Raw genomic sequence first — 24,941 nt, forward strand, 5'->3', positions numbered from 1 at the left:
AATCACTTGTATGTCTCTCTACTTCTTGCAGTAACGAATATTTTCGATAATTATCTTCTCTGCTGAAATGTAATTCGACTGAAGTAAATACAAACGTAAAAGTATGCTCATTATACAAATCGAAACCTGCTAAAGTTAAAGAATTTAAAATTTATTAATTAGAACTTCGTATCTTAGTTGGGGCATTTTCACAAATATTTATATTTATAAGAAATTAATTATATTTTTATAAAGAAAAAAAAAGGGTTACGAGAAACCCAACCCTTTCGAGACTCGGATAAAAAAAAAAAAAAAACCTCGCGCACCATATTCTTCTTCAAGCTGCGCCGCTTTCTCACTCTGTTATCTCCTTCTTCGATTTTCTCCGGTCGTTGATCTTTCGCGCATAGCTCAGGTTCGTTTCGATCTTGAATTACAATCTTCTTAAGAGAAACGAATTCAGGATTTGATTAACCTACTTGTTCCCAGTTCTATTGTAGAAACTCCACTTAGATTAGGTCGGGGATCTAATCGTTATAGGTTTGATATCGAACTTGTGGGGATTTTTAGGTGACGGAACCTGGGTATGGAACCTTTCGAATTGGTCAGGCTGATGTAGAAACCCTAATTTTTTTGATGTAGAAACCCTGCGAGATGGTTTTGTGTTGTTGAGTAGGTTATTTATCTTAAGCGACTCTGATTAACTCTTGTTAGGGTTTCTGATTGATTCTCGGTTTTAAGCAGGAGAAGAACCTTCAATCTCTCAGAATGTCTAGGAACAAGGGTTTGGCTGAGCAAGATCTTAAAAAATTGGATGTAACTGCGCTACATCCTTTGTCTCCTGAGGTCATTTCTCGCCAGGCTACTATAAATATAGGTGATTTTTTTTAGTTTCATTTTAACTTTCAACCTCGTTCTCCTTAGTCTTTAATTTAAGTTGATGTCAGAAAAACTAACCATGCATAGAAGCTGAAGATGATAGTGTTATGTTTCAGGAACCATTGGGCATGTCGCTCATGGAAAGTCCACTGTTGTGAAAGCTATCTCTGGTGTGCAGGTAAATAATGACTATTCTTTTCCCCCTTTTCACTTCACAGTTAAATAAGCACGAGTAGTTTGAATCTATGCTATATTTTAGTCTCATCCGTGTGAGTGGGTGGACTCACATACATTATCTGTGTGATTTCCTTCTCTTGTGCAGACTGTCCGTTTTAAGAATGAATTGGAGCGTAACATTACCATTAAGCTTGGATATGCAAATGCCAAGATTTACAAATGCGAGGATGAGAAATGCCCTAGACCAATGTGCTACAAGTGAGTACTTGTCTGCAACATTTTTTTTTTCCTCTCTTCTTCTTCTACTGTAAGTTTTGTGTTAACAACTTTCTGTTGTTTTAGGGCCTACGGAAGTGGAAAGGAAGACACCCCAAATTGTGATGTCCCCGGGTTTGAGAACGCCAAGATGAAACTGTTGAGGCATGTGTCATTCGTGGATTGCCCGGTATGATGAATTTAACAGTTATCTTTATACTACATTAAACACGATTTTCAAATGATAGTATAACCATTTCCTGTGTCAATGAGCTGTGCGTATTATTGTGTATTACCTCACCTGTATACTTTTGGGTCTCTCATTCAGTTGGGTGGAGAGTTTTAAGAGTGAGGGTTTATGGAGAAGTATTCATTGATATTTTCAGCTATTGCCTTTCTTTCTCTACTTCATTCTTTTACACTGAGTTCTTGTTATATTCTTCAGGGACACGATATTCTCATGGCAACAATGCTCAACGGAGCAGCCATCATGGATGGTGCACTACTTTTAATCGCTGCAAATGAGACCTGCCCACAACCACAAACATCTGAACATCTCGCTGCCGTTGAGATTATGCAACTTAAGCATATCATAATCCTTCAGAACAAGATTGATCTTATTCAAGAAAATGTTGCCATTAACCAGCACGACGCAATTCAGAAATTTATAATGGTTCGATTTTCTTATCTCTTAAGTATTTTTAGCTACATTACCATTTCATCAGTTTGTTAATCTAAGGCAGGGATCAACTTGGTTCTCGAATTTCTATACATCCTGTCACAGAACACTGTTGCTGATGGTGCTCCTATCGTCCCCGTCTCAGCACAACTGAAATACAACATCGATGTTGTGTGTGAGTACATTGTCAAGAAGATTCCAATCCCTGAGAGAAATTTCGTGTCACCGCCAAATATGATTGTAATTCGATCTTTTGATGTCAACAAACCTGGTTATGAGGTTGATGAGATTAAAGGTGGAGTTGCAGGTGGAAGTATCCTCCGGGTATCTATTCTTTCTCTCTTTCTATCTCTCTCTTGTTGTGCCTCTAAGTACATCAAGCTTTATATGGTGTAATTATTCAGCGTGTCTCTAACTACATTTATATATTGTAGGGTGTTTTGAAAGTCAACCAATTAATCGAAATTCGACCTGGTATTGTTACCAAAGATGAGCGTGGCAACTCAAAATGCACTCCAATTTACTCTCGTATAATTTCTCTCTACGCGGAGCAGAATGAGCTTCAGTTTGCAGTTCCTGGAGGTTTAATAGGAGTTGGAACAACAATGGACCCAACTCTTACTCGTGCTGATCGATTAGTTGGTCAAGTACTTGGTGAAATTGGTTCCCTTCCGGATGTCTTTGTTGAACTCGAGGTATAACCAAAGAGCTGATGATCATACACTATTGAGTCTCTGTTTTTTTTTGTTTGTTTGGTAGTTAATTCATGGTTATGTACAAATTTTAGGTGAACTTCTTTCTTCTAAGGCGTTTGTTGGGAGTGAGAACAAAAGGATCAGAGAAACAAGGGAAAGTGTCAAAGCTAACAAAAGGAGAGATTCTGATGCTCAACATCGGTTCAATGTCCACTGGAGCTAAAGTAGTTGGAGTTAAAAACGATCTGGCTAAACTGCAACTGACAGCACCGGTGTGTACCAGCAAAGGAGAGAAAGTGGCTCTAAGCCGACGTGTGGAAAAGCATTGGCGTTTGATTGGATGGGGTCAGATTCAAGCTGGAACCACCATTGAAGTACCTCCTTCACCTTTCTAAGCTCTGTGCTATTTTTGTCTTGTTTTTTTAGTGTTGCTGGGAAAAATTATTTAACCCCTCAGAAAAAGATAATAAAACTCCTTTTTTCGTGTGGGGGGTTTTGGAGAGTACCTCTTTGCGGATTAATCATCTTCCTACAGTACCTGATTTGTTATACTAGTTTCTCTTCGTTTGTGTTACTTTTCCTCTCTTAGATTTTACGAAATTTTGTTGTCTTTTTCTTTTGAGATTTTCTTTTTGTCAATTCTATAAAATCCAGAAAAAAAAAAAGTAACAACTACTTCGTAAGAAGGATGAAGTTGTAATCATGAACAATATAAATACGACTATCGAGTCAATTGTTGATATCTCGTAAAGAGTTTGAATGAGTGTCAATTGTGTATGGTACATGAGTTACCATCCAACTTCATGGGGTTATCGACTGGGCTTTGTTTGTTTGGGATTGGTTATGAGAGAATGAGTAGTGATAATACTTGGGTTCAAATTTCCGAAACCAATTTTGCAATTCTAATTACTAAACACAAATATTTTCAAGTTAACGAAGACCACCAATAATGGTGCCCTAAGGTTTTCTCAAGTTCCATCAACCCTCTGATGATCACCGCAGAGTTTCTCCCTTTGACTCTGTAAACCCAAACAGATGACATCATCACTATGAATTCTCTGAGCAATGCAGAGAGTTGTTGTTCAGATTCGTAAAAACCTAACATTTACTTCGTTTGATCGAGTAGTTTCCTTTTTTTTAGGTAACATATTTTGTTCTAAAAAAAACATATGAATATGATTGAGTAATTTCCTTTTTCTTGTAACGTATATAAACATTTTTTTTTTTTTTGTCATCAACGAACTAAAGAGAAAACCTGGTATTTAGAAGAAAAAAAAAAGAATTTTCCTTTTTCCTTTTTTAAAAAATGAGTCAGCAATTTCATTTTTCTTATAACGCATACATATGAATATGATTGAGTAATTTCTTTTTCTTTTAACGTATATAAAAGTGGTTTCCTTTTTTCTAGTACAACATAAATTTCCTTTTTCCTTTTTAAAAAATGAGTCAGCAATTTCCTTTTTCTTTGTTTTTATTTTGTTGTCACCAATTTCCTTTTTCTTGTAACGCACAAAAAAGTAAAATTTCCATATTTGTTTTGGGATCAACATAAACACAGATATTCTCTTATAAATACCCTCAACATCTCTTTGAGAAATCAAATCACAGAGACTCTTCAGTCTTCTTCACAAAATAGAAAAAAAAAAAGACAATGAGAAAAGAGAGAGAGCGTACGTTCTCTATTGGCGTAAGATCTATCGAGTTGATGAATTCTGAATAATGACGAAGATTGAGAACTGAATTAGGGTTGATGATGACCCAAACATGCAACAACGACATCAATGGTATAATCCTCCGATCCATCTTCTTCACCATCATCTCTTCTCTTCTAACTCTCAGAATCGGTTGATGAAATTTTGCAGGTTATGGTGCGAGCGAGGCTCATCGGAGGAGGACGCTGTTTGTTTCTTCTTCAAGTCTCATCTGTTTTAACGACCAAGTTGAGGTATAAATATTTCTAGGGTTTTCACTTTGGCTCTTTTCTACAGATTTACTGATGGTTCTTCTAATTCTCTTTGTGCAGATCGGAGAGATGTTTGGAAGAATGAATGAAGTTTCATAGCGTAAACTTGGCCGACAGTGTAACAACATCGAACTGATTCTATAGTGATTGATGGTCCTTTAAAGTTTTATTCTTCCTAACACAAATTGGATCTGGACAGGGACCAGTGGCGGAGGTAGAGTAATATTAGGGGTGTCATATGACACCCATGAAACAAAAAAAATACAGGTTAACTTTTACTATAATAATTAAGTTATACATGGATAAGCAGCTTATTGACACCCCTTTTATAATTTTATTGACACTTCTCAAGTCAAAATATAACTCTCAACACCTATATTCTATATCCATTTAAAAACACAAAGATGCTACTAATATATATATATATATATATAATTTTAAGATTTTAACATATGATTATTGTGCCTTTTTGACAAATTGTTGGGTTTTAACTTTAAGCTTTTAATAAAATTTTAATCGATTAGATGCTTAAACATAATTATAAGTTTATTAAGAAAACATAATTATAAGTTTATTAAAAAACACAATCCTAAAGCACTAAACACAAAAACATAATTAATCAAAAACTTGGACTCTTCATCTTCTTTCGTCATTTTTGCGTAGGCGGATTGAAAGCTAACAAACCGTAAGCCAAATCTTTTGTAATTTATGAAACTTTTGTTTGATACTTCAGTTAATTAAAATACAAAATAGATTTTTGGATATGTCTTTTGGTTTATATATTTTGCATCATTTGGTTTATCGACTTTTGAAACTAGCCTTAATTCTACCAGTTACTATTTTGAAAAATGTATTTTTACGATGAATATTGTAAAGATAGAATCGCGTAATCGTATTTGTAATACCTTATTAAGTGATTGTTTAGTTTTGATTTATTGAAAAGCAGTTACTTGACACTGTGACAAACAAAACAGCGATGAGTAAGTGTAGAATTCATTTTTAGAATGACTATTTGTAATAACATTTTTATTTTAATATAAATTATTTTCGAGAAAAAAATTATGACCCCCATGATTAGTTTTTCTGGCTCCGCCACTGACAGGGACTGAGTCCTGTTGCTGCTTGCTTCTCTAGATGGGGAGATACATGTGTTCCCCTTCATCTGCGTTTATACTACCATGTACGCAAAACATACTCTTCTTGTTTTGTAAGTAATCCCTCTTCTCTGCTTTTCTTTCTTTCGCTCTGTTTTTAAGTTTGCTCAACCAATTATATAATCCCTATTTTTATTTTTGTTTTTGTTTTATTCAACGCAGCCAGGATTGTGGACACCACTCTATCATCATTCATCAACACACTTAAGGGATTTAGGGTTTGTTTATGGTCTCCTCATTTAGGCTTGTTGTTTATATCCATGCTTGAAAATTAACAATGGTTTCTTCTAATTCTATATATGTGCATATCAGATATGGTTTGAAGAATGAAGATGATTCAGACTGGCAGACTGCTCAAGGTATTGTTTCAATCACTCAGTAAGTCCGCTTCAGTTTCCCATCCTCGTAAGTGGAGACTGATAGTTTTTATGGTTTTCTTGTTGCTGCTTCTCTAGTTGGAGATTTTATGGTTCTTATTATTACGATGAATGATGCCTTTTGACCCAACAATGGTCAAAATCCTATTCTTGATCTGTAAGTTATCTTAAAAACCCTTCTCTGCTTTATTTTGTTCTGTTTCAAGTTTATTTATCCCTCAACCACTAATCCTTTTCGTTTTTTGGTCAAACACAAAATATACTAGTGAAGGCACCAAAAGATTCAAAGCAAAACCTTTGGAACAAACAGGTATTTGTCATTGCCTCGTGGCTCGTGCTAACAATTGAAACTCTCTGATTCCTTTCAAGAGTTAAAAGGTAGTTGAGGAAGGATGTTAATACCATCGAAACCAATGTGTTGTGTTCTTTTTGATGCAGATTTTGGCAGCTCAAGCTTGCCTGCATCAGAAACAAGTAGACCACATTTGCTAGAATTTCAGGTAAATACCATCCATCTATTTATCATCACTTTAGAACAGACTCATAGCTTAACGAATCCATTTTATCAATTTACAAGGAACTCATTTCTTATTTCCTTACAGTTGCAGGAGGAACTTCATCTTCATCTGCACTTGGGCCAAAAAAAACAGTTACAGTCGTCTCACGCCAAAGGCAGTCATCAAAAAAGTGTGGAAAGGTAGCTGAGATTCTTAATTTTAGTACTTTCCTTTTTTTGGGGAAATTTCCTTTTTCCTTATAACGTATAGAAGAGTAAATTTCCATTTTTTTTTTTTTTGCAGGGAACAACATCAACAATTCAACACATATGATTCCTTATAAATACGCTCAACATCTATCTATTTGGGAAATCAACACAGACTCTTCTTCAGTCTTCACCAGTTCACCCCAAATAGAAAAAACGATGATATACAAGTTTATAGAGGCCGGAGTTTTTCAATGGCGTCGATGTTTGAAGAGTGAAGAAGATGCAGAACAGAATTAGGGTTTGGAGAATAAACAACAACAACGACATCTATGGTCTAATCCTCTTCTTCAGTCTTCACCATCACGTTTCTCAAATTCTTTCATCGATAAAACGTACGGACCATCACCGTCTCTTCTTCTTTTCTTCTAAATTCTAAATCTCGCAATGGTTGATGACTTTTACAGGATACGGTGCAAGTGAGGATTGGAGGAGGGCGTTGCTTGTTTCCATGGCGTATCTCCTTCAACTCTCATCTGATTTGAGGACCAAGTTATAAGGTATAAATATTTCTAGGGTTTTCACTTTGGCTCTTTCTGTAGATTTACAAATTAACCTACGATGGTTCTTCTTCTAATTTTCTCTATGTACAGATCCGGGAGATGGTTCGAAGAATGAATGAAGTTTCATAACAAAAAAACTTGGTCGGCATGGCGTACTCACAGTAACAACATCAAACTGATTCTAGTCATTGTTGGTTCTGATAAAGTCTTATTCTTTGTTACACAATGTTAGATCGGATAGAGACTGAGATTTCTTTATGTTTTTACTTGTTGCTTGCTTCTCTAGATGGAGGAGATACATGGTTCCCTTTTCATTCGATGGAAAAGTCCTCTTCTTGCTATGTAAGTAATCACAAAATCCTCTCTGCATGCCTTTCTTTATTTTTCTTCTGGTTCAAGTTTTCTCAACCAATTTTAATCCTTTTTTTCTTTTTTGTTATGTTCAATGCAGCCAGCCTATCATCAACACTTCTACAGATCATATATGGTTTGAATAATGGAGAAGATTCACACTGCTCAAGGTTTGTTTCAATCACTCAGTAAGTCCGACCTTACGATGGTTAAATCCTATTCTTGATCTGTAAGTTATCTTAAAATCCTCTCTGCTTTAATTTCCTTTACTTTGTTCTGTTTCAAGTTTATTACAACTGGAACTCGAGAAGACACCAAAAGATTCAAAGCAAAACCTTTGGAACCAAAGAGGTTCTTGTCACTGCCTCATGAGTCATGCCAACGTTTCCCTTCCGTAGGTAATATATAACATCGAAACTCTCTGATTCCTTTTAAGAGTTATAAGAAGTAAAGAACTTGTTCTGTTAATACCATCGAAACCAATGTGTTCTGTTATTTAATGCAGATTTTGGCAGCAGTTTCAGCTTTGCCTGCATCAAAAACAACCACATCTGCTACAATATCAGGTAAGTACCATCCATCAGAGATTATATATTATCACTTAATGAATCCGATTTATCAATCTTCGAGGTACCCATGTTTTTTTTACTGTTGCAGGAATCTCATCTTCAAACAATGGCAAGGGCTAACCAGCATACAGAGACATATTCAGTGTTGAAGCAGGTATGAAGCTTCTTTTCACTTGCATTTTGAGAATTATACTCGTTTGATTTATGGTTCTCATTTATAGGCTGTTGTTTCTGCAGATTTAAAGCTTAACGATATGATTCCTGGTTCTATGTGCAGATCAGAGATGGTCTAAAGAATGAAGTTTCATTACTAAAAAACTTGAACATGAAACTGGTGCTAGTGATGGATTCAATTCGTCTGATTTGTCCACTTCAAGTTTCCCATCCATAGGTGAGAGTCTAAGTTACCACTTGATGAGTTAGATATGGTGGTACTTGGTAGTATTGATCTGTAAGTTATCTCTAAATCATTGCCATATATTTTTTTTTGTTATATTCAATCACAGTCTCTTCTCTTTTACTCTCAGCATCGTTGATGAGTTATATATGGTGGTAGTATCGTTTTGGTGTCTTTGCAAGTGAGGACTATGTTTTTTTCATGGCTTTTCTTCAACTCTCACCTGATTTGACGAGAGCTCGACTAAGAAAGGTAAAAATCCAACCTGCTCAAGGTTTTGTTTCAGTCATCAAAACTGGTTTGTTTCAGGTCAACTTCAGTTTATTCTGATTTTTGCACGAACGCCATTAATTAGAACCCGTTAGCTACAACTCTTTCATTACGACGCAAGCCTCAGGAAAAAAACAAGTTATTCTCCTACTGAATCAATCACAGTTAAGCTAGCCATCTTGATACAGAGATCAACAACAAGACTGCATATGCCAGGTTCTATATCATTTCTTTTGAGATAGTATGTATTGTAGTTAAGTTAGATGAGAGGCCATCCTAATGCTCTGTCTTGTTCATTCAACAGTAATCTAAGGGATGCGAGGTTTGAGCAGATGGAAAACAAAGAGAATAGACCTTGCTCAACAGAAATTTCAGGTAAGTAGGTACCCTCCATGACAGATTATACTGATTCTGTAGTGATTGACGGTCTTTTACTAATTGACTCAATAACTCTTCTTTGTCCACTTCAAATTTCTGATCCACATCTGGTAGAATTTCAGGTAAATACCGTACCCTCCATGACAAGATTATATAATAATCACTTTAGAACAGAGTCATAAGCTTAATGAATCTGTTTTATTAATTTACAAGTATCACCCCCCAGATATTTGAGAGTAACGGAGAGATGGGCACCTTTTGGCATCACCAAAACATTTAGGGTTCACTGAATTGGTAATATCTACTGTAACCTTTAGTTCGACTGATATTTTCTTGATACCGTTGATGGTTTTGATTACAGGTGGGATGAACAGCAAAAGCTGAGGAGCATGTTTCTTTTGCCTTAAAATCCGCTGGCGTGCTTAACAACAACATTAAAGCTGATGCTAGTGATGATGATGGTCTTTGACTCAACGTACATCTTTCTTTACCGCTTTCAAAATTTCTATCCATAAAAGTAAGACTGAGAATTTGGTTTCCTTGTTGCTTCTGTAGGGATGACCCAACAACGACAATGGAGCCATCCTCTTTTTCTTGATGTGTAAGTTATCTCAAGATCCTCTCTGCTTTTCTTTATTTGCAAGGACCAAATTACAACTGTACTTCTCCCACCCAATCGAAAAAATGAAAGAAACATCATCCAAATCCGATCCTACTTTGTCAAGCTGGCAAATTCAGATCGTCGCTTTCGTATCTTATGACATCCCAATCTAACTGATACGACAAATAGTACATTCTCGGAAACACTTAAACATACAAGTACGGTACGTATATACAACTCATTTCTAATCCACAAAATGTCATAATCATCTCAAACGCTCCATAAGTTTGTCTTATAGGTATCAACTCTCTCTCTCTCGAGATTCTTCTAATCTTAAATTTGACATTGACTTTATGTATATATCTTTTTCATTATTAGTATTTTTCTGTTTCAGCTTCTCAACCTTAATTTTATAAGCTATAATAACCATGTAACAGAATATCATATAACCGATGAAAACAATTGTCAAAGTCACGGTATTGTGTATACACACATTACTAAATCATTCTGTATAATTCATGCAATATAACAATAAACAAACAGGTTTGATTATCTCCAACTAAATGACTTCAAGACTTCCACATGTTTAACACTACGAAGCCAATAGATCAATCGTTTTTTTTGGCATTGTGGAAGATTAGGTGAGGACATTTTTAGCGATATTTTTGTTATTAAATCTTTTTTGTGAAAACTCCCTTTCATTTCTAGAACTGGACACTTGACGACTTGCCCCTAAATTGGTCCAATAATACATTTATGGGCACAAAAACAAAACTGGATATCGTTTTAATGTCATTTACTCATAAATGGGCCTAAAGATTGACCTGTTTATTTGTGGCCTATATCATTCGACCCATTCTGACTTTTGTTATTTCTAATGTACCACTATGAAGGTAACTATTGATTATTAAAATTTTAATATTACTAATGTCAGTTGTGTGTGATCATTTGGTGAATATCTTATTAATACCCAGAAACTTATGTATATAACTAAGTATACATGTGAAAAAAAAATAAAAAAATTTAGTCAAAGAACAATGTGCAATATATATATTGCATGTTAGAGAAGTTAATGAACTCTATCTACTTTGAGGAGTATTTCCTTAATGTTGACCGGACGGTTACAACACTAATCATACTTAACGGCTCATCATTCGAAATTATTATTATATATTATATACGTGTATGGCTATAGTAGTTGGTTCTTGTACAGTATTTTATTTATTTTCAAAAAAATCGGAATTTCATGTGGCCTCATGTGTTTTCTGCTTCTCTTAAAATCGACTCTTGTAGTAGTATTAAATTTAATTATGTGACTGATTTTCTTGGTGTAGTGCTTAATTAACTAACAGTTGACAAACAAATTCATTATAAGTAATGCTTAAGACAATCTTAAAACAATGAATCAGTAGTCAATTAGCTAGATCAATTAATTCAAACAAAAAAAAAGTCAAACTTAGCACCTTTAATCAAATATTTTGCCACGTTCCCAAAAATTATCATTCACTCGCCAATTTAGTTATTTATGCTATAATTATTGATATATTTTATACATATTCTTAGTCCATATATGAACCAAAACATAATTTTGAATTATTCGGTATATCACATTAGATATATTAAAACCATTTAGTTATTATTATTATTAATTGAAAATTAGTTAAATGTCAAAAAGAAAATTAAAAAAATGCAATTATTTGCTAAAATACTGTTGGATCATTATTCATAATCTCTGACACATACATGTATATACGTGTAGGTACATGTATATTACGCATGCATTATTAAATACTAATTTTTCATTACATGTAAGAAACAAGTTTGACTTTTATAGTTGAGTAATCTCCGACTCCGAGCGAGGAGCAGTGGTTAAGGCAAAATTTATGATAGATCATCGCGTCACATGCAATCATGCATTACCCACCCTAAACTTCCTATACTTCATTATATCGATCATTAATTAAACTCCCACTAATTAATAAAAACTCTATTTTACTAACTTTTAATTTTTCTTAAGTCTCATTTCTTTTAGAATGATGAGATTCCTATTTCGGTAAGACGATTATATTTATAACTCGGAGCAACTTTTGGGTAGGATCCATATGTATAATATGTACTTGTTGCAAATTTTATAAAAATCCACCATGATTATACTATTATACGATTATGTAGTTTTAATTAATATATATATATATATATAGAAATAAAAATAAAAATGTTTTTAACAAAAAATATCAATACGAAACCTTTTGGACTTTGGAGTATCTACGAGGGGTCCCGATTTAAAGAGTCGATCACTGAACCTAACCGAAAACTTTAAGAATAATTAATCAAATATACAAAGACACTATCAATTATAGTACTCTTCTCTTCTTTTTTTAATTAACTTATGCAAATATTATATATGCAGGCTCATATAAAATTATTACTGACGTGCCACCAACCTCAAATCTTGATGTATAAATCACACTCATAATTATGAGCAACATTATGATACATATTAATTAGTATGCATTCTCGATAATGACCTTTGAAATCATTATAACTTCTTACAACGGGTTCATTACCGCTGTTTCACTGGCTTTTCTCTGAACCCATTACATGTTCAATTATATAGCAACATACAATACTAATAATGGCTACTGATATACTAATAAAACAAGCACAATTATTTCAATTTCTTTTCCTTAAAAAAGTTTTAATAGAAAAAGAAAAAAGTACAAACATAGTTATACATATAAAGCTGTGGGAAACAATGTCGGCGTATATTAATTTACTTGAGTTCCCCACTATTTCGATTTTACAATTTACGTATGCTTGTGATTCCATATTCTCGAACCTCGCTAGCTTCCAAACAAGTAGTTATGCTAAACAATCAAACAATTTTTTTTTAATAATAAATGACAATAATACATGAACTTCCTTTTCATACAAATTGATAATTCGAAGATTATTGTATTCAAAGGAGAAACGGGGAAATAGCAATTGTAAATGATTATCACATGATTATAGAGCAATACTACATATATTTAGCTCAAATAATACAGTCAAATCGTGAAACATAGATATTATACTTCATGATCTAAATCTTTTATTATTTGGATCGGCGATGCTTGTAATTATGAATGTTATAAAGATATTTGAGTGTTTTGGGTATTGAATTCAGTAACATTTCACCTAATGGGAATAACGATTCGTGCACATGTCTATGTCATTTTCCCGATGAATATTTATTTAGCTTTTTTAATGCTAATTTTAAAGTTAGTGGAATACATCCATGCATGCATATATACTTGTACTTCCCGAAAAATATTTATACTAGTATATATCACGATTTTTCAGGAATTTCTACGAGTTTCTAGAACATAGGTACGTTTATGAATACACTTAATAATAATATAATGGCAATTTTATTCTACATAATATCAAAAGAGCTGTTATGATTAACATTGCGATTAGTGAAATGAGTGCCAACTTTTGCTTCATTTTCTCCAATGAAAGTCTTCAACTAATTTTGAGTGTATTACTCCTAAATGAAAGTGGTATTAAATATATTTCATTAATAACATCCACCAAAGCTTTTATTTACTAAAAAACATCCACTAAAGTATATACTACTAATTAATTGGAAAAAGGGATTTAACAAACTAGCTTCCAACTATTCCCTTTGGAGAAATTAAAAAAATAAGGAAATCAATATACAACTTGAATTACCTAAAAGGACAAAGAAACAAATGAGAATAATTTTTTTTTATTCGTAATAATATATATTTTTAGAAAAGATTGAGAAAGATTAGTCGTAATAATAAAATTAAGAAAGTTGCAAATTGATTTGATGTGGTTAGGTAATCGGCGTTATGGACCCGCTCCCTGAACTCGTCATCATCATCATCTTCTCCACGTGGTCTGTATTTGTCAGCGTGACGTGCCACGTGGATTTATATGACCAATGATTGTATTAACTTGTTCATATTTTAATCATACAGTATTATTGTTTTCGTTTAATAATCGTAGTAATTTAACCAGTGGGCTTAATTAATCATTAATTTATTTTTCTGCTTAATTTTATTTTTGTCTTTTTGCCAACTATAAACAGCAAAATATAAACTCTTTCAATAATCAAAAACACAATATACGAATACCTTATGTTTAGTGAGTGATGCATATGTATAAGAAGTTAAAAAGCTATCGGTATCATACGTACGTACTGATATACAAGAGTATCTCTTTCATTTGCGTTAAGTATGGTTCATACTAAAACCTCATGGTCTGGACCATACGATCAAGTTTTGGATGATGTTTCTAGTCATTCATTATCTTTTTTGGTCCACTCTTCAATTTATTATTACCCTTTCACATCATCACTAAATTTTAAGTAATGTTTGTTACAAAAACCGACGGAATAATCAAAATTTTAAATCATTAATCATATTACCAAGTATTTTAATTCTATCCTCACCAACGTATATACATATTAATAAAAATGCAGCATATGGTTATGGGTTATTGTGAGATATACTCTAATCAAAGTCGCACCACAAACTTTGCAATAAAAAGAATCGAATATTAATATTTCTATAGTTTCTATATATAAAAAAGGGAACGTTAAGTAATGTTAAATTAATTATTTCGCATTTTAAGCAAGAGCATATGGCTAAAGTTAGGTCCTAACTAAAATATTGCATACAAATTATTCACACTAATAGAAAAATGAAAAATAATCAAATCCAGAGAAGGCGCAATTCACATGCAGTCTCGTCACAACTCTTAACTAGTAGTGTATATATACATACATCTCTCCTCACTCCAAATCCAAACCAATACATCTCATTCATTCTTCATACATCCAAAACAACGTTCAACGTTCACTACCTATACTCTCAAATCGATCTAAAGTTCAAAACCCACTCTAAAAAACAAAAAATGGAGAATATGTTTAGACTAACGGCAAGTGAAGAATATTTCTCAGACCGGCGGTGTGTTTGGGTCAACGGTCCGGTTATTGTCGGAGCCGGTCCTTCCGGTTTAGCTACAGCAGCTTGTCTTCATGATCAAGGAGTCCCATTCGTCGTGGTCGAGAGATCAGATTGCATAGCTTCACTGTGGCAAAAACGTACCTACGATAGGCTCAAGCTTCACCTGCCCAAGAAATTCTGTCAATTACCGAAAATGCCCTTCCCGGATCACTACCCTGAATACCCAACGAAACGACAGTTCATCGACTACCTTGAGTCTTACGCAAACCGTTTCGAGATTAAACCGGAGTTCAATAAAAGCGTCGACTCTGCTCGGTTTGATGAAACCAGCGGTCTATGGCGTGTTAGGACGACCTCGGCGGGAGACGAAATGGAATATATTTGCCGGTGGTTGGTGGTGGCGACGGGAGAGAACGCCGAACGTGTTGTCCCGGAGATTAACGGGCTTAAGACGGAGTTTGACGGAGAAGTGATTCATGCGTGCGAGTACAAGTCGGGCGAGAAATTTAGAGGGAAGAGAGTTCTTGTCGTGGGATGTGGAAACTCCGGCATGGAAGTGTCTCTTGATCTTGCTAATCACAATGCTATTACTTCCATGGTCGTTCGAAGCTCCGTTCATGTGCTACCGAGGGAGATTATGGGGAAATCAACGTTTGGGATCTCAGTGATGATGATGAAGTGGCTACCTCTATGGCTTGTAGACAAGCTTCTGCTCATCTTATCGTGGCTGGTGCTAGGGAGCTTATCAAAGTATGGGCTCAAGAGGCCTGACATAGGCCCAATGGAGCTCAAAAGCATGACCGGAAAGACACCTGTTCTCGACATCGGTGCTCTGGAGAAGATAAAATCCGGCGACGTAGAGATCGTACCCGCGATCAAACAGTTCTCGCGTCACAACGTGGAGCTCGTAGATGGACAGAGGCTAGACATCGACGCAGTGGTTCTTGCCACCGGTTATCGCAGCAACGTCCCATCTTGGCTTCAAGAAAGTGAGTTCTTCTCGAAAAACGGGTTCCCGAAATCGCCGTTCCCAAACGCGTGGAAAGGGAAATCGGGTTTGTACGCCGCCGGATTCACGAGGAAAGGATTGGCAGGAGCATCAGCTGACGCCGTTAACATCGCTCAAGACATTGGAAATGTGTGGAGAGAAGAGACCAAACGACAGAAGATGAGAAGAAATGTGGGTCACCGAAGATGCATCTCAGTTGCTTAAGCCTCAAGTTAGGGATGGATTAACAGAAAAGGAAATATATCGTAATTTGTTTATTTGTATTATACCGAAAGAGTCAAGAAAGGCCCTCTCCTGAAGTCCCTGACCGTGTTTTTTTTATTACACACCTGTATGGGCGTTTTGTAAAATTAGGATGACGTGGCTCTTTTTTTTTCCTCAATACTTAATATGGTTACTTTTTGTAAAATACTCTTTGGGAAGTAGTAATTACTGTAATTAAATTTAATCTGACTCATCTGGCATTGAGAACAAAGGGAAACAGGCTCAGTTCATAATAAATGGGCCCAGCGTACAAAGGCCCAGATTTGTAGATTACGTATAGTAGAGAAGTGTTGAACCAGCAGCTCGGCCCGTTTAAAGACCAAGCTCGACCTATTTTGAACTTCACTTGGTCGAGTAAAAGATTTTGATTCGATTTTTTGGTTTAAAAGTGCAAAGGTTTTTTTTTGGATCATTTTCCTTCTGAATATCTTGGATGAGAGAAACAACAAAAAGGTGGATTTTCTAAGTAGCACACTCACAAGAACTCTTTTTTCTTCTCAGTCTTCATCAAAAACTTGTTATAGCGAATCATACTGCAACAAATCAAAACCCTACGAGCTTTTCGATTTCTCCTTGAAAATGCGAGGGAGAATCTCATGTGCACCAATGTCCAGAGCTTGCGGTTCCCTGAAATCAAATCTTTAACTCTTTAAACTCTCGAGTTAGATACAAAAATTTGAATCTTTGATGCATCCAAGTACAACAGCTTGTGTTTAAAGTCTCATGGGTACTTCATCAAATTCTTAAAGCCCATAGTAAAACCAGGAAGAATAAGTGTTAGAGCAAGAACCTGCACAAAGTTTGGCCTTTTTCTTTCGAGCTAGAGATGAACCATACTTTTCGAATAGCGGGAGATTCAAACTGAACAAAGATTCCATCATTTTGTCCAAGTTTCCATTTCCTTGAGCCTTGACCTTTCCACACCTGTGAGGGACCGTTAAACCATTAGTCCATATATGCAAACCAGAAAGATAAAGACTCTTTCGCAAGCAACAAAACAAAAAAGACAGATGTGATTTTCACCTGTGGGTAGGATATACTACTCTTTGGTGCTACTAAGCAAGCAGCCTTGGAAAATGACTCTTCTGCGTATTGCCTCAGATACGTAAAGCAGTTACTGTGCGTATCCGGAGACTGAAAAGCCTGAAGTAGGAAAACAAATTGTTTTAGCCAAAAAAAAGGAAACAAAAAAGGATTGCCTGTAAGATCTCAAGTTGGCGCATGCCTTTAATACCTTATCGATGTTGACAGCTGGTGCATACTTATCGGTTTGTGTTTTCTCTTTATCAAGAAGGAAATAGACTCTAGTATCGACTTTAGATGTCTCGTGCCACGACTTCACAGCTGTTTCCATTGTCTCAACAATAAAAGAGAACATCTCTTTCCAAGACTCTTCAGTTCCATAGGCATCAGACTGCAAGTGTTCATTCATATAGAGACATAATCAATTTCAGAATCTGAGTTGGAACACTATATTATAAGCAACGAGAAAGGCTTATACTGATTCTCTGGAATTACACTTGGAGAACACAAAACCAGGACTAGGACTAACCATTTCAGATTTAAAACTTTCAAGATGCTTGGCCATGTCAACATTAGATCTTAGATTCTCGAGTTCTTGAGCTCTCTGTTTATCCTTCTGCAACTGACCGAGCCTCTTGATTTTTCTAGAAACTTCTGTGCTCTGTGGGTTGTGCTGCAAAGCCATTTCAAATGCAGCCAAAGCCTGACAAAATCATCACGATTTTAACCATTATGGTACAACGGTTGATATAAAAAATCTAGATAGAACGAAAACATGAGAAATCTTACATCTTCGTATTTCTCCATGGCTTCGAGCACACAACCTTTTCTGAAGTACCCCTGAAGAAGACAGATCAACAAAATCATTGTTTACACAACGTTACAGATGCTTTATACTTTTATAGGTTGTTGTTGATGAACCCGAAAAAGAAGAAAAAAAACAAACATTGTCAGGTTATGAATTCACCTTCTCCCACTGAGGGTTAAGTTTAATGGTCGTGTCAGCATCAGCTAAGGCTTTGCTAAGCTTAACTAGACTCAAAAATGCAGCAGCTCGATTACTGCACCGGAGAAACGAAAAGCTTTGTTACACTCACATTGATTCAACATCATTTTTCCAATTCATAGAACCTTAAAAACTGAAAAAACCTCAACTCTTTAGGATTCAAAATCACAATCAAGGATAATAAAGCAACTGAGATTAATAGCATATTTTTTTGCCACCTAAGCAAATCTCATTTCCAGGTCTAAAACATATCTGACAGGAGAACAAAACCAGATCTTCTGAGAAACCAGCCGAAATTGAAAGATTTGGAACAGGAATGTCGTAATATCATTTCGATCGTAGAAGAAGAAGAGTGAAAAAGAAACCTGTAAAGAGTAGCGTTAGAAGGATCGAGCTTGATGGCTTGAGTGTAGAGAGCAGCAGCTTTAAGGAAGTTGCCAGCTTTGAAGAACTCGTTGCCTTTGTCCTTGAGAGATTTCTCCGCTTCTCCACCATTAGTTGCCTTGCCTGATTCCGCCATCATTTATCGAGTTTTGTAAGAACACGAATCCAAGTGAGATTTTGCTTTTCTATTTTAGGGTTTATAGACTTGCCTTGTTCCTTTTTGAGATTTCGATTTTCTCTACTAAACTAATATCGCTATATAATCAAAAATCATATACTACTGTTATCTTTTTTAATCTATCAGAGAGGTTTGTATATGTTTTGAAGGTATTCTGTAATTTGTGGGATGTATGATTCAGAAAATATTCTTATGATCGTGGTCCAAAGTAATTTGTTGAGTACAAAATAAAAGCCCAATGGGCCTGAAATCTGTCAAATAAAAAAAGATTCGGCCATATTCCACTCCACCGACAAACCGACGGTCCAAAGACGGTAAGCGCTAATCACTTATTTCGTTTGAATTGAATTATCCCAAACCCATTTTATGTATATACACATTGGTCGTGTACTTTACGATTTATTTATTTTTAAATTGTTTCTTTTTTTTCTTTATAGTATTAACCTATTAATTGTGTTTTTGACAGATCTAAATATTAAATTATGTATACAGCTTTTTTACACCAAAAATAAAGTATTAATGAAAATTTGGTGGGACTTAATTTGGTAGCACGTAGCCTGTAGTTTTCAAAATTACGGAAACACATTATTAAATTTCAATGTTATTGTATTAGAAATTGTTGATGGGAAATATTGCAACTACCAACATATGTATGTATATAATTTATCGTGGTATTTTAGTATTTACTCGTTAAACTATCTTCCATAAAAATTGTTTTTTTTTGTTCTTATAGAAAAATCAATTGTGGAAATAAATTAGGAAAAAGTTATCAACAATAACAAAGAAGATTATAAAATAAAAATAAAATAAACGCGTTCCCTTCGTCTCTTTTTTGCTCTAAAGTCTAAACCCTTCATACCGAAGCATTTCGTTTTCAGTTTGAATCTTCAATTCGTCTCAGATTTAGATCCAGCGTAAAGATTTTTGGAGCAAAGATCTTTGCATTGTTCATCTCCTACTTTGTAATGTTGTTGATCTTAACTGGAACCCACTCGATCGATTGACTCGTTTTATTTTGGATCCTTGTTGACTCGGCGAGTTTGCCTTAGGGGGACATGGGAGGTGTGCCTTCAACGCCGCGTAACACCGGTGGTGATGATGTTTCCGTGTCGGAGTACCTCATTGCCACTTTTGTAGGGGAGAAATCGTTTCCATTGGTGTCTGATTTCTGGAACAAGCTCCTTGAGCTTCCGTTGAGTTCTCGGTGGCCTACTGATCGGGTTCTACAAGCCTGTGAGCTTTTCGGTTAGTGATTCTATTCCCGGATGTGTTGCCGAATTTACTATGAGCGGATGATATTGAATGTTAATGACGACCTAGTGGTGGAAGTTGGAGAATAGATAGTACTTTGAAGTTTGATGATGTTTTTTGCTTCTCCGAATTTTGTTTCAGCACAAAGCAATGGCTACACTAGGCACCTTGCAAAACTATTGATTCATCTGTCTTGGTGTTTGCAAGAGCTTCTTCAAGATTCTGATGCTCAGTCTCCTGTCTATAAGAAAGCTGTTAATGCGACATATATTTCATCCGTCTTTTTGAAGCATTTGATTGAGAATGGAAAAAGTGACAGTCTCGAGGAGTTGCATCTTTCTCTCGACGAAAGTGAGCCAGTTCCACATGGCTTTGTCATGGGTAATGACGCTCTTTACTACTTCTTAGTTATTTTTAGCGTTTAAGGTAAATATTAAGCTGTCTTGAGTTGGCTTACTAAGAGTGTGTATTAATGGTAGATCAAGACATCCAGAATTTTGTCATGCATAGTGTCTTGAGCTTTGTTGGATCAACTGAAGTGAGGTATGCCATGCTTATTCTGTATATCATTTATCCTTATATCAGTTGCGGTATTAAATTTCATTCTCCTGATTTTCATCATTTATTTGGCAAGTCCCAACTCGTATGTTCTACATCAGGAACTTCTGAACTTCATGCTTGTTACAATGTCGACACAGCTTCTCTCCGGACCATCACCTGGACCAAGAGATGCGAACCCATTTATTGATGCAGCGTTGGCTCAGGTAACTGTTTTAATTAGTTTTTTGTTATCTTTTTCATAAACTTTTCCCTTTATCAATTTCCTCCCCTTCCTATGCTTCAATTAATTTCAGGAAAAGTCTCTAGTTTGTCTGGCGGTCAGAAGATTGCTACTTAATTATATTTCCCGACACCGTACTCCTCCAAATGCAAAATCCTATTTGTATTCTGATGGAGATTCACAAGGCATTTTGGAAAGAGTTGGTTCTGCAGCTGGTAAGTGTTCCGTATAATATGCTGTATTTTATCGTACCAAATTGCCCATATTGACCTTTGTACTGCCTTTCCGTTGAATATGTTTTCATACTTAGCTTTGTGAAACATTCCATGTATTCATGAAACCTTTATTTTCATCATATGCAGCAACTTTTGTGCTCTTGCCTTTGAACTATCTTGTAAATAATAGTGGCGGATCAAAAAATCCACTAGCAGAGTGCAGCCTTCATGTTTTACTTATCCTCATCAACTACCACAAGTCTATCATGAGTGATGAGTCTATGACGGATAAAAGTGATGACAATACTACATCAGAATCTGTTTCTAAACTCCATGTATTTACCTCTGGCAATACTTTTAGCAAGGCTCTAGCAAACGCTAGAGATGTTGAATGTAAGCATTTGTTTCATTTTCTTTCTGAGTAGGGTGATCCTTATGTGTATGTCTTAACTATTAGTCTGATTGCAGTTGACCGCTCAGATGTCGAGGGAAATGCTCACCCTGCTGGTCCACATGTTCGGATACCATTTGCTTCGCTATTTGATACTCTTGGCATGTAAGTTGTATATTCTTTAGCTTTTCTTCTACAGTGAGTTTGTTTTGATAGACATATATCCTGTTTAATTTTTTTAATTCTCTAAGTTCACTTCTATTGTGTGTAATAACGCAATCTGGGAAATGTAGGTGTTTGGCTGATGAGGGAGCTGTCTTGCTCCTTTACTCATTATTACAAGGGAATTCCGACTTTAAGGAGTATGTGTTGGTGCGAACTGATATGGATACTATGGTATGATTCATAAACTGCCACTCAATGAGTTTCATGTGTCTGATTCATTTCTTTTGTTCCATTTTTCCTCAAAAGTAGAAATCTCTTCATCAGTTGTACTAACAGTGGAAGTTTATTTGTTGAGGTGAAGCCCTTCTGGTTTCGTACCACTGATCTATGGTTTAAAATATGTATATTTTGACAGTTGATACCCATTCTGGAAACTCTGTATAATTCATCGAGGAGAACATCATCCAATCAAATATACATGATGCTAATCGTACTGCTCATACTTAGTCAGGATTCATCTTTCAATTCAAGTATTCACAAGATGGTACATGCTGATTCTAATTGTAGGATTGCAATGATATTTCTCAACTCCGAAACTATTTTCTGACTGCGTTTAATTATAATAGATACTGCCTAGCGTTCCATGGTACAAGGAGCATCTCCTTCATCAGACGTCCCTTGGTTCCTTGATGGTCATTATTCTCATAAGAACAGTGCAGCATAACCTTTCAAAACTTCGGGTATGACTTTAGATTTACATCGTAGCATTGAAATTTTTCAGATACATTAGTCTTAGCTTAGCAGTTTGGGTAGGTGCAGCTTTATAAGAGTGATGTCAAGTTAAAATCTAAGACAGATAGCAAATTCTTCCGACAACAGGAGATATTGGACACTTATTTGGAGATGTATCACACATTGGACACTTCATATATAAATCCCTTTCCATTTAGGCTTGGTGGTGTTATCCCATCTTAGATATAAAAGGCCAATCATTTGGAAAAACAGGAATGAGTGGAATGAATTTTTGTCACAAATTCGGTTTCATGGGATGTTTCAGGATGTATATCTGCAGACTACTTGCCTTGCTACCTTGGCTAACATGGCACCTCATGCCCATCATCTAAGTGCATATGCCTCACAGAGGCTTGTCAGCCTTTTCTACATGCTATCTCGAAAGTATGAAATTATCTCCTCGCCCTTTGATGACTTTGCATATATCTTATGTGTAAAAGCATATATTCTATCATGGTCATTACGGTTCTTATGTAACTGAACATGAAATTTTTAATACAGGTATAACAAATTATCGGATTTGACTGGTGAGAAGTTGCAAAGTATCAAAATAAACTTATCAGGAGAGGATGATGGCGTTTCAGAAGATCTGGTATGACAGAGTTAGTTCTTTTTTTTTTTTTTTTTTTGTCATCATGACATTGTTAGTTCAAGCACATGATATATCATATATTCTAGAAGATCATTGCTATTTCTTGATTTCTGGTTCACTTTCTTACATGTTTCTTACAAACTGTAGGCAGCAGAGTTGCAAATCTTTACTGATTTCCTAAGACTTGTCCTAGATATATTAAATGCAATTTTGACGTACGCATTGCCGAGGAATCCCGAGGTAAGACATTGATATTTTTTCTCGGCAGCATGAATCACATAAATCTTTGCCAATTTTTTCCTGCTCTGATTCTGGTTTCTGCAGATTGTCTACGCGATTATGCACCGGCAAGAAGTTTTCCTACCATTCAAGAACCATCCACGGTTCCATGAGCTAGTCGAAAATATATACACAGTATGCTCCATAGGCTTTACTTGTTTGATCTTTGTAGCTATGATTTCCTTTTATATTCTTAAAAATTCAAAGAAAAAAAGAGTTTCTTATCGATATCTTTGTTTCTCTCTTGCTAACTGATTATCAATTCCTATTTAGGTCTTAGACTTTTTCAATAGCCGCATGGACTCTCAAAGATCAGATCGAGAATGGTCAGTGCAGAAAGTTCTTCAATTCATCATCAATAATTGCCGGTCTTGGCGAGGTGAAGGCATGAAGGTAAACAACCTTCACAAATATCTATAATCTGAAACATTTTGATTGTTTTTCTTTAGCTATAATTCTAAAGCCCCCATCTTTCTTCCTTCATGTTCTGTCACCAAAGATGTTTACTCAACTTCACTTCTCATATGAACAAGAGAGCCACCCAGAAGAGTTCTTTATTCCATATGTTTGGCAGCTAGCTATATCCCGATGGTAACGAATTCAACATAAACAAACTTATCTCTTTCCCCACTCTACCTGTCATTACAACGTAGTAACAGTGAGCACTGATCGCATCTCTCTCTCACCTATCTTTTTGTTTGCAGTGGATACAGTTTTAACCCGGATGCCATCAACTTATTCCCAGTGCCACACCCAGTTGAAGTAAGTACTTAATTCCATCCAACACTTAGGCTTCGACTGAATCTCACAGTTTCTGCGTTTGCATGAGGAACCCCTGCAATTGGAATCTTGCTTAAGATGTTATAAATTCACTCAAGATTTATGCACAAGTGCAAAGAAACAATCGGAGATTTGAAAAAAGAACACTATATTTCAATGCATAACATATACATTGCTCGGATTGATTCGTTGTGTACAAGTTATTGAATTAACCTCTCAACGGAATATATCTATATCTGCAGAAAGAGATAGAAGACGGAAGAGAAGGAGACGAATTGGAAGGGAAAGAGAAGGTGCAAGAGTTGAACGAACGGAGAATCGTCTTCGATCCTTGAGTATTTTCCCATATATATAGGAGAGCTTGGATTTGGATGGGGAGGGACGTATGTATATATTTATACGGGTTAGGGTTCAAATAAGATACTATCATAAAGATTAAAGACTTTAATTATTAGTCTCCAATTTTTATGTTTTTTGTTTCTTTAACATTGTAGCTCTGTCTCTAAAGATTTCAATCCGTTAATAGTTGCTCTCTCCCGTGTAAGAGCAACGAATTGAGCTTCTAGAGTCGGACTTTCTTTTGTTCCCTTGATAATATAACCAATATATCTGTATGGATTAATTATTAAACTGGTTGTTAAATTAGTTTCTACAAGCATCATTATGTCTCATAACTGAAAAAGAACAGTAGATAGTTTTTTTTGTTGTTGTCAAACAATAGTAGATAGATTAGTGCTACAAATTACATATCCACAAGTATAAAATACTCCTACTTTTGTCTACTACGAGTTAAATAGACGCAACCTTAACATCTTAATTCCACAAACACTTTTAACTTTAAATAGATAACTTACTTTATCTGTAT

At 35.4% G+C, this 24,941-nt stretch overlaps 4 protein-coding genes and 2 long non-coding RNA genes across 14 annotated transcripts; 5 read left to right on the forward strand and 1 right to left on the reverse strand.

Moving 5' to 3' along the window:
* The first annotated feature begins 277 nt into the window (after positions 1-277).
* LOC17900304 (eukaryotic translation initiation factor 2 subunit gamma) lies at positions 278-3,280 on the forward strand. The gene is made up of 9 exons (XM_006307178.2): positions 278-394; positions 724-856; positions 975-1,036; positions 1,181-1,293; positions 1,378-1,480; positions 1,736-1,963; positions 2,075-2,293; positions 2,404-2,664; positions 2,757-3,280. Exons 2-9 carry the CDS (start codon positions 748-750, stop codon positions 3,057-3,059), a joined length of 1,398 nt encoding a protein of 465 aa, XP_006307240.2. The 5' UTR covers positions 278-394; positions 724-747; the 3' UTR covers positions 3,060-3,280.
* A 960-nt stretch (positions 3,281-4,240) lies between these two features.
* On the forward strand, positions 4,241-5,999 carry LOC111832629. Its single transcript, XR_002835540.1, has 6 exons — positions 4,241-4,448; positions 4,527-4,609; positions 4,688-4,745; positions 4,827-4,894; positions 5,730-5,834; positions 5,944-5,999. It is a non-coding gene; the product is annotated as an uncharacterized LOC111832629 (long non-coding RNA).
* Positions 6,000-6,092: 93 nt separating this feature from the next.
* Positions 6,093-10,370, forward strand: LOC111832628. Of its 9 annotated transcripts, none has more exons than XR_002835533.1 (20): positions 6,093-6,140; positions 6,237-6,315; positions 6,425-6,468; positions 6,597-6,658; positions 6,761-6,855; positions 6,959-7,196; positions 7,329-7,421; positions 7,515-7,614; positions 7,711-7,766; positions 7,876-7,963; positions 8,062-8,173; positions 8,281-8,341; positions 8,433-8,498; positions 8,622-8,735; positions 8,872-9,227; positions 9,316-9,386; positions 9,504-9,511; positions 9,603-9,683; positions 9,751-9,850; positions 9,945-10,370. It is a non-coding gene; the product is annotated as an uncharacterized LOC111832628 (long non-coding RNA). The 9 variants fall into 9 exon arrangements; XR_002835536.1 differs by having other exon boundaries at positions 8,872-8,993; positions 9,097-9,227; positions 9,616-9,850; XR_002835535.1 differs by having other exon boundaries at positions 8,582-8,735; positions 9,616-9,850.
* A 4,465-nt stretch (positions 10,371-14,835) lies between these two features.
* LOC17898846 (probable indole-3-pyruvate monooxygenase YUCCA9) lies at positions 14,836-16,275 on the forward strand. The gene has a single exon (XM_006307558.2). The coding sequence runs from the start codon at positions 14,914-14,916 to the stop codon at positions 16,177-16,179; it is 1,266 nt and encodes a 421-aa protein (XP_006307620.1). The 5' UTR covers positions 14,836-14,913; the 3' UTR covers positions 16,180-16,275.
* A 310-nt stretch (positions 16,276-16,585) lies between these two features.
* On the reverse strand, positions 16,586-18,931 carry LOC17900025 (serine/threonine-protein phosphatase 5). The gene is made up of 8 exons (XM_006305273.2): positions 18,634-18,931; positions 18,230-18,323; positions 18,052-18,102; positions 17,792-17,965; positions 17,474-17,653; positions 17,263-17,382; positions 17,030-17,163; positions 16,586-16,866 (listed from the first exon to the last, which is right to left on the reverse strand). The coding sequence occupies exons 1-8, from the start codon at positions 18,789-18,791 to the stop codon at positions 16,791-16,793; spliced, it is 987 nt and encodes a 328-aa protein (XP_006305335.1). The 5' UTR covers positions 18,792-18,931; the 3' UTR covers positions 16,586-16,790.
* Positions 18,932-19,677: 746 nt separating this feature from the next.
* On the forward strand, positions 19,678-24,706 carry LOC17897382 (dymeclin). Its single transcript, XM_006303853.2, has 18 exons — positions 19,678-20,075; positions 20,223-20,462; positions 20,561-20,624; positions 20,716-20,845; positions 20,936-21,077; positions 21,225-21,470; positions 21,546-21,633; positions 21,762-21,864; positions 22,049-22,177; positions 22,260-22,373; positions 22,691-22,809; positions 22,927-23,017; positions 23,165-23,257; positions 23,342-23,431; positions 23,570-23,689; positions 23,796-23,887; positions 24,001-24,058; positions 24,319-24,706. Exons 1-18 carry the CDS (start codon positions 19,886-19,888, stop codon positions 24,409-24,411), a joined length of 2,202 nt encoding a protein of 733 aa, XP_006303915.1. The 5' UTR covers positions 19,678-19,885; the 3' UTR covers positions 24,412-24,706.
* Positions 24,707-24,941: the final 235 nt, after the last annotated feature.

The sequence above is a fragment of the Capsella rubella genome, unplaced genomic scaffold, assembly GCF_000375325.1.
Source record: "Capsella rubella cultivar Monte Gargano unplaced genomic scaffold, Caprub1_0 scaffold_1, whole genome shotgun sequence".
In the NCBI taxonomy this organism is placed as follows: Eukaryota; Viridiplantae; Streptophyta; class Magnoliopsida; order Brassicales; family Brassicaceae; genus Capsella; species Capsella rubella.